The sequence below is a fragment of the Bacillus rossius genome, chromosome 3 (assembly GCF_032445375.1).
Source record: "Bacillus rossius redtenbacheri isolate Brsri chromosome 3, Brsri_v3, whole genome shotgun sequence".
NCBI classification, from domain to species: domain Eukaryota; kingdom Metazoa; phylum Arthropoda; class Insecta; order Phasmatodea; family Bacillidae; genus Bacillus; species Bacillus rossius.
Window position 1 is genome coordinate 68,535,263 of NC_086332.1, and position 9,632 is coordinate 68,544,894.

The 9,632-nt window shown below is 40.4% G+C and overlaps 1 protein-coding gene across 1 annotated transcript in view; it reads left to right on the forward strand.

The window, feature by feature from the left end:
• The window catches only part of LOC134530850 (exportin-6-B-like), a 97,356-nt gene extending 91,937 nt beyond the window's left edge, over positions 1 to 5,419 (forward strand). The window contains exon 19 of the mRNA XM_063366107.1: positions 4,782 to 5,419. Within this exon, the coding sequence (XP_063222177.1) occupies positions 4,782 to 4,883 (102 nt within the window). The 3' untranslated portion in view covers positions 4,884 to 5,419. The remainder of the gene's footprint in view (positions 1 to 4,781) is intronic.
• The last annotated feature ends 4,213 nt before the right edge of the window (positions 5,420 to 9,632 follow it).

A 9,632-nucleotide genomic window follows, 5' to 3' on the forward strand; every position in this document is an offset into this window, starting at 1 on the left:
TACTGAGAGTGACTGCCTATATTCTGCGTTTTGTTGCTAATTGTCGTCACTCACAAAGTGCTCGTGAATCAGGGACCCCGTGTCCTCGTGAGTTGGAGACTGCCTTAAATTTCTGGATACTTCGAGTTCAGTCGATGGTGTTCAAAGATGACCTGGCCTCTTTGAGAAAGAATAAGCGAACCTCACCACAGATACGGAAGCTTCATCCTTTCCTCGACTCTGATGGGTTTCTTAGGGTGGGTGGCAGGCTTGACCAGTCGAAGCTCCCGTTTCAACACAAACACCCGGCCTTGCTTCCTAAATCAAACCCCTTGACGAGCAGGATTATACAACACTATCACAACGTCAATCAACATCCCGGGATACAAGCACTTCAAAGTATTCTTAGAGAGAAATTTTGGATTCTCTCAGATAAGCAGGCAATCACCAGCTGTGTTCACCGCTGCTTGAAGTGTTTCAAGGCACAGCCACCCACTTTTACACCCCTCATGGGAAGTCTCCCGGCCATGAGAGTTCAGCAAGTGAAACCATTTTCGAAGGCCGGCGTGGATTACGCTGGCCCCTTTTTCATAAAACTGGCTCGTGTGCGCAAAGTCACTCTGTTGAAGGCCTATCTGTGTATATTTGTATGTTGTACCACTAAGGCGGTTCATGTGGAGTTGGCGTCTGACCTGTCGACTGAGGTGTTCCTTGCTGCATACAAACGTTTCATCGCCCGCAGAGGGAGATCCTCTGACCTCTATAGCGATTGCGGGACAAACTTTGTTGGAGCCCACAACCAGCTGACAGAACTGCAACGCATGTTGTCATCCTCATCGCATCAGCAGACCATAGTGGATTGTTTAGCTCCTTTTGGAGTGAGGTGGCACTTCAACCCTCCAGCCGCTCCTCATTTCGGAGGCTTGTGGGAGGCTGCAGTTAAGGCGTTCAAGTCACATTTAAATCGGGTCATTGGTGAACAGATTCTCAGCTTTGAGGAGCTCTACACGGTCGTGGTCCAAGTGGAGGCCATACTGAATTCTAGGCCACTCTGTCCATTAAGTTCCGATCCCAATGATCTGCGTGCTCTCACCCCAGGACACTTCTTGACCATGGAGCCGCTGGTGTCGCATCCTGAACCCGAATTGGAACAGGTACAACTTAACAGACTGCAGCGTTGGCAACTAGTATCGCGGTTGCATCAAGACTTTTGGCACCGGTGGCACCGCGAATATCTGCACACACTGCAGCAGCGTTCGAAGTGGCAAGATCAAACGATAGCTATCACACCAAACCAATTGGTGTTGATAAAGGAAGATAGAGTACCTCCCCTGCAATGGAAGTTGGGACGCGTCCTGCATCTTCATCCTGGATCTGATGGTGTGCCTAGGGTCGCTACAGTGCGTACCACCTCTGGGAGTCTAAAACGCCCTGTAGTGAAGTTGTGCCCATTGCCTCTTGAGTAGTGTTGAAATGGGTCATTTCAAGGTGGGCGGAATGTTTGGAGTGTGTATAGTGTACATAGGTATTTAAGTATTTTTGCTGACGTTACGTGTGCAACAAATTTGAGACTGAACATTCGAACATTTGAATTCCCGCGCTGCACAAGTAGCAGCACCACCCCTTCACAGTTGGCCACCATGGTTCCAGATTTGGCAACGCTGCCAAGGTTGACAGCGCGTCGGACTTCCGTCAGGAAGTCAGTTCATCGTGTGTTTTCGTGATGGTAAGTGTGGCTATCGGGCCCGCTCACCATTGTTTTTCGTCTCGTAACGCAATCCGTTGCAATCGTTGTTTGTACAGTCAATTATTTCGCGTGATGCGAATAAGGGGTATAAAAAAAACGAAAACTAGTTTTAGACATTAGGTTAGTTTTAAAAATATTATGACCATGTTACATAAAAAAAATTTGGTTTATAAAAATACCTCGCAATAGTTATCAAGTAAACCATGCACAGCATACCACTGTTTTGACTGAAGTGCCATTTTTCTCAGTATATGAGTACCAGAATTTTCAAGCTGTCTTCAGACAATGCTGACTAGCTCTCCCCACAGTTTCCCCTACATTTACTCTCTTCCTCGACAATCAACCTGGCATTTACTATCTCGTGAGTTATTTACGTGTGCGCCAGTTGAAAAGTTTATGGTAGCGTACCGTTTTTAACACTTTCATGCAAACACATTTCACTAAAGGCACAGTAGGTACCATAGAGGTAGAGAATATTTACATACACTATGTTCTATTCACATGCATATCATTATCTGCGTCTACTCCCCCTCCTCGTCGACATCGTAAGGGTTGTTGGCGTCAGAATCTTCGGTGTCGTTCTCGCTTGCGCTGCTTTCCCCGCGGTTCTTCCACACTTCCATCATCTTCCGTGCCGTATAGAGCGTTGGATAGGCCAGTCACTTTGAAACTTTTAGCCACAGTTTCCACAGGAATGGCACGTCATGCCGCAAGTATCCACTCGCACACAGTAGACAAGGATGCCCTCTTCATTCTTCCTGTCGGAGTCAACATGTGTTCAGCAGATCTCATCCACTCGCTGTACTGTTTTCTGAAGTGGGTTTCGAAGGGTCGGTTCACAACAACGTCCAGAGGTTGCAAAATCTTAGTTAAACCTCCGGGTTTTATGACAGGATCGCACCTCTCTTCTCTAACCCTCGTTTTCACCTTCTCCGTCAGGTGGCCTCTGAAACTATCCAACACTAGCATGGAGTGTTGACGTAGAAGACCACCTGGCCGCGAATTCCAAACTTTGTTCAACCAGTCAACAACCAAGTCTTCAGTCATCCACCCCTTTATCTGTGCATGGACAATAATACCATTCTGCATTTTTTCCTTCGGCATAGTCTTTCTAGCAAAGATCACGTACGGCGGGAGTTTGCGGCCGTCAGCCGTTATCGCGAGCATGACAGTGGCGCGCTGTTTCTCTGCACCGATCGTCCTAATGGAAACTGATCTCTCGCCCACTGGGTTTATCGTTGGGGTCTCAGGCATGTCGAAATAAATTTGGAGTTTGGTCAGCATTCCCGATCTGGGAAAGCATGTATTGGTGCTGCTTTCGTAGCGATATCACATAGCGCTGGAAGGACAGCATTTTCTCTTCAAACTGCTCTGGCAGTTTCTGTGAAACCATAGTTCGCCTACGTATTGATAGATCTTTCCTGCGCATAAATCTGCGAATCCAGCCATAGCTGGCACGGAATTCGTTGTGTGAAATGTTCAATCGTCTTGCAATTTGATTTGCCTCGACTTGTATCATTTCCGTTGTCACAGCATATCCCGATTTCTTTGTGTCCGTTATATATGTATAAACTTCATCTTCAACTTGGGGGTACTTGCATTTTCCTCCACGGAAGGCACGTTTATTTTTTGGGGCCTTTTCCAGTTTTTCATGTTCACTAACCCAACACCTGACACATTTTGCATCCACGTCGAATTTCCTCGCGGCAGCACGTTTACTGTGTTCGGTCGTGTAAGCAATGACCTTTAACTTATACTCGACCATGTAGCTACCCCTTTTTCCGCCCATTTTCAGGTTTACGGTAACGACACACACGCTAAAACAATGTGACTGGTAATGTGTAGCGTGAAACAGCCGGAGCGCGTAAAGCGTGGCAACACTGTCGGCCAGCAGCGCTTGCTGACTACGTAGGTACCTGCTCCACCCACTTCCCTTCCTCCTTCACTTCCCCTCTTCTTCCCCTCTTCTTCTCCGACAACACTGCACATCAACACAAGCGCGCGAGTCCAGCTTTCTTTATCTTTATGTAGTTTGAGATACGATTAACTGTGTACGTCTGTCACGCCTCACGACAGTCCTACTGAGAGCGGACAAACTATAATACCAGTCTCTGTATCACTGCCGCTTACAAAATCACCTCCCGCCGCTCACAATACATGGCTTGCTGTTTGATGCATGCCAAGCTGCCCTGCCCTCAGATAAACCCAGTAAAAACACGTTTTTAAATTTTTTCTCAAAAATGTTTACAAAACAAGGAGGGGGGGGGGGTATACGCGGGCGGGGCCTTTATGCGAGCAAATACGGTATCGGACAACTCCGTATTTCTGTTAAATAAGTATTTAAGTGGTAACATCATAATGAATAAAGGAGTTTGAAATTAAAATACATTGTTTTATTCATGGAAAGAATTTTATGGGCAACATCTTAAATGGGAAATTATAATGTACATCTTAAGGAGGAGAAAATGGCCAGACCGAAACATTTGATCATATAGGATGAGAAATCATGTTGTGAGGATACATCTTTAATAAGTTTTACTGTAATTTTAATTATTGTATTTTTCCATTCTTATTACCACACTGCATGACAGCAACTTGAAAATTGATTGCTTTTGTACGGTGCTTTGTCCTGTGATCTTTGCCAAATTTGTGTTTACTACCATTACAAAGCCCTCTGAATCTAACAGCGGTACCAAAAACATCATGCAATTTTAATGAGAGAATATTTTTGCCCAAATTTTTACCCTCTAAAATAACAGTGCATTAATTATGCAATAAAACTTGGTCTTTTCATTTTCACTATCATGCAAAATTGATTATTTATGGCTCTGCAAGGTGGTTGCTGCTTTAGAAGTTGCGGATTTCAACAATCTCGGAAACTATTGTACGAACTTCCTCCGCCAAAACCCACTGACATCACCAGTACCACATTAACATACCCATTAAAGAAATAATTCCTTTATCTCATCCGTGAGAAACGGTGCACCAGCCAGTTTATCTTAAAGGCTAAGGCATTGCCCCTGCTTCATGGATATTTCTGTTGTGCTGTTTTCAGGACCTGCCGTCATTCACACAAAATATCCTCCGGCTGATGAATGACTTGAGGTGCTACCGGTTATGCAACGCCAGCCTCCCTGCTGGCAGCGTCAGGCTCTGATTGGCCCACAGGTGTCCACACTAGTCATCCCCTTACATCAGTTCATATCTGCAAGCTGTGCTTGTGCTCCCTGTTCGGGGACAAATTCGTCAGAATCATCTTGAACTTTACAAGACTGATATTGATTGCGAGTGTAAATATTTTTTACAGTGCTTTTGTGTAACTGTTTTTGAAAGCTAGATATAAATTTATTATTTTTGTGTTTGTATGTATAAAAGTTTTCAAATTAATTTTTATGAATTAATATGAAAATTATTACTGATCATGTTTAAAAGACCTCTGGAACAGAGTGTACTGTTTTAAGATACAAATTAAAGAATATTCTAGTGTTTTGCTTTGTTACAATTGAGTAGATAGAGTTGGCTAAATATTATTTAAACAAGAGATTTTCCTACTATTTTTGGATCTCGTACATTGGTGTTACAGTGATGATGCCAATTTTTTGTCTACTTTTAAAAATTAATATTTGTTATTTTTTATTGTTATGAATTTTTGAATACATTTTTTTTTTTAAATTAAATTTAGATATCTTCAAATGGTCTTTTATTTTAATTGATCTAATGCATCCAGACCTTGAGCAAACTTTGTATGAATTAGATATGAATGGCTACCTGGGTTGCTAATATTATACTAAATCACAAACTAAGAAACTGCAAGTTAACAAACCACCTTAATGTATTATACATGTATGGTGACATATTGCTAGACCATGAAAAGTGGACAGAAGATAGTCACTTTAAAAAACACATGCAATACTCTCACTTAAGGGATCTGTCTACCTGGAGTTATAATTAATAATTAATTATATATGTAAAACTAGCTGATGTAACCATGCTTCGCTTTGGAAGTGTACAGGGAGAAAATACACACGTGATTATTGTACGTACACTGCATTGACATAATTAAATATTTTCATTTAAATATTTGTAGAATAATGTCTTGTTAATATTGTCACGGTTCAAAATTTTGCAGGGTTGTTGAAATCAAATCCCCCCCGTAACAATATTTTTTGGAAATTCCTTTTTCAAGCAAAAGCCAGATGTGACTTTCATATCCTGTAAAATTTTTAGTACATTCTGGTTATAATATTTTCACATGCTTTTTAATATAAAATAAAGTGGCGAAGAAGGGTTTTAAAAAAATATATTAAAAAAATTCCTCAAAATCATAAAATTAAGTTAGAAATTCTGAAAGAACTTAATTTTACTCATGTCATCAAGGTTTGCATAATGACATTGAGATTGTTGCCTATTTGAAAATGATTAGAATTCAATATGGTTTGGTAAATGTAGTCAAAAATTGCTAAAAATAAATAAATTAAAAAAAAAAAAAACTAAATCGGTTAAAAAACTTACTTTGAAGTGCATGCAGACCCCGTCTCCGCATTGTGTGAATGATAGACAGATAGACAAACTCATTTATTATTATAGATTATTGAAGAAATTTTGTAAGGGTCTGCATTGAGTTTAAAAAAATTTTTAATACCTGTGAATAATTTGACACTCAGATTAACATTTCAAATTGAATGATTTTGTCATTTATTCGTTACCAATAGATACATCAAATTGGACTCATTCATAAAAAAATTTAACTGAAATAAATACATGTATGAAGCTAAGATGGTTTTTGAAAATTTGGATTTGTTTTCGTTATACTTACATTGATTTATATCTGACAAATAATCTGTGATTATAATTTACAATTGTTATTAATACTTTTTTTTTATTTACATGGTCAGTTGGATCAACAAAACAATTTTTAAACTTAAATTTTGGAGGGTTAGAAAATACATTGCCAGTTTTTTTTTAGTTTCCTTTAATTTTAGTTTTTATACCTACAGTACAGTCCCGCTAATCTGGGACTCCGCTCCTATGAACTTGGTTTAATCCGAACAGGATTAAAAATGTAATGTGTTTATATTTTTACTGTATACAATATTTTTTTAAATATTTAATCACAAAGTGGTTCTGTTTTGTTAATCCTACATTAGTTTGTGGGTTAAAAACATAGGTCTATTTGCACAGTAGTAGTTAAACTAAAATTAAGCTGTTGGAAAGGTTCTATGTATGAAAAAAAAATTTCATTTTATATTTTTACTCAAATACTTTGACTTGTATTTTAAGGCCAATTCTATTTAATCAGGATATTCTGTGATCTGGACAAGGTCCAGTCCCATCTAATCCCGATAAGTGGGACTTAACTGTATCTATTTTGGTTCCATGTTACTGTATTTTCATGTTAATGTACTTTTGATAAGTTTTTCTTGTATTCCTGTGAAGTGGGGAAAAAAATTTCACTGTAAGTTAAAATTATATTTGAAAAAATATTCTCTATTAGTGAATAATGTGAAATTCAATGAAAAAAAAAAAGTATTGGCAGAATCCTAGGATCTCTACCTGGCATGTACATCAAGTGCCCAGTTGTTCTAAGTGCAAGACTGTAAACAGACATGTAGTCTCTTTGCCGTAATGCGGATACCAATAGTAGTGCTTTAAATTGACTGATGTTGGATATTCTGTTGCAAATTTCAATGCACATGCTTTCATTTTTTTCCTATTGATATTAAGCGTGAAAGTTTGTTTTAAGATACAGCAGTGTGAAAATCATATTTATTTTATCGAAGGGAATGAAATAGGGTACTTGTGTGCCTGCGAGCTAGTCAGTGGACACCAACGTTAGTTCCCTCGCCAAATGGTCTTTGAGGCAGACAACAAGCATGTTCCCTAAGAGGCAGGGTGGACCGAGCCTCCCTGATGTTTGCCACCCACCACCAGAGCCCTCCCTTCTTTGCTTATGCTCGACCTGTATCCCTCCTTAATGGCCATGGCTGGCCAATCCCCAATTAAAGCACATGAATACGTGATGCATGCTACCCTTTCTGCATGGCTGAAACCCAGCATGATTAGGCACAGGTATGAGCTTCTGTCTGAGACACACTTAGAGTCTTTCGTAACCAAGACCTCTCCCAACCCATTACACTTAGTTTTAAGTTATGTTAGGAAAAAAAATTTCCTAAGGTAGTGAGTCCTACTAAGTTTCCCATGCTCTCGCTGCCTTCACCCAGACACCTTGTGCAGGGCAGACACCAGCTCCAGACATCCGACACCACTTCTGCATGCTCGCTACTGCTACGGTTGGAGAGTAAGGTCAGTTGCACTATAGGCAAGCCAGGGGCTAGGTGTGTTGTTTGTTTAATTGTTACACTCCTCAGTCATAACAGGGTAAACCTAAGTTATGTCATTATTTTGTTACACTTCACTCATTCTTGATGACTGGGGTAACTAGTGGATCTTTTAGTTTCAAAAGGCAAAATAATGATTTCATCCAGGTATAGGTACCTTTTTTTTAATTTAACATTTGATTACTTTATAATAAGATAAAATTAGATAAATTGATTGACATGTATATAATGATATAACATTGACATTACATTATTACAAGAATGGGCCGGCCCTCGTTAGAAAATTGCCCTTAATTATACACTTAAAATATAATCTGCCACAATAAACAGGATGATTCGGGGGCAATCCCAGTACACGTTAAAGTCCCGAAAGAAACATTTCTAGTTGTCTGATATATTCAACGTCGTGATTCAATACTATTCCGAAGACATAAAAACAGAAGGATTGGCGGTGTGACGATTGCTGGACCAAGTGGAACTGCTAACTGGACGTTAGAAGGCCCTAGTCATCCGGCCCTTGGAACCTGTCCGGTCCTTGGAACCCTGTCTGTGAACAGATCTGAAACCAGTGGCGCACCCAGGGGGGGGGGGGGGTGGTTTGGGGTTTTAAACCCCCTCCGAAAATGTGAGGAAAAAATCTAGAATAGAAAATGTAAAATCATTCCCAGTCCCAGCAAAATAGGTACGATGGTCTATGGGTAGAGCTCAATCTACCAAACTTTGTGAGATGTTTTCACGTCAGCGTATACATTATAGTGTCGCCAGACTACTATGCTTACCCCTGCAGCGCTTAGCAATCTCTATCCGGCACCCCCTCCCCTAATCGTTATCCCTTGCTCTGTTAGTCGATGCGTTTTCATTTTCTCTTACTCAGTCTGTTTTCGGCTACCGTGTAACATTACCGAAGATTGTGGGGACTGGGCAGTGTTCTTCGCGAGTTTTAGAACTGATGTTGATAGTGAGTGCTGTATCAGAATGTCTAAACGTAAGCATGGTTTTAATTTACTGAACTACTTCTCCAAACGACCAAAGCCAGGAACTAGTTAAGATGCTGAACATGAAGGTAAGCGGCTTGCAGGGAATTGATAGATTTCTCATTTGTATGTCAGCTACTATACTGTATTTCAAGTAATTGTCCATTTTTTTATGTTGCTCTTCCGAGAAAATTGCCTGTTAACACAATCAGGAGAGCACAGACCCTGTTTTTTTTTTTTTTTTTTTTCAAGAAGCCGGGAAGTATTAGGATTAAGCACCACTACCACTGCAATGGAGAGGGCGGACGTCTTTCTCGGAAGAGAATCGTCAAAACACGGACAACTTACATGAAACACAGTAAACCTGCAGTTCATGATGATGGGTAGATCCGTGGCAGAAATGCATGTTGGACAGAGGCACTTGTGATATCACGTTACTGTGCAATACAAAAACATTAATTCGCATTACTAGACGAATAATTCCTACCACAGTGCACGACCCAATGATTGCGTGCATGTCTTCACAATTATCTCGTGATGAGTAAACAACTGTTGCCCTGCGCACATTTTCCAGGAAATGGTCTGTCAGTACAG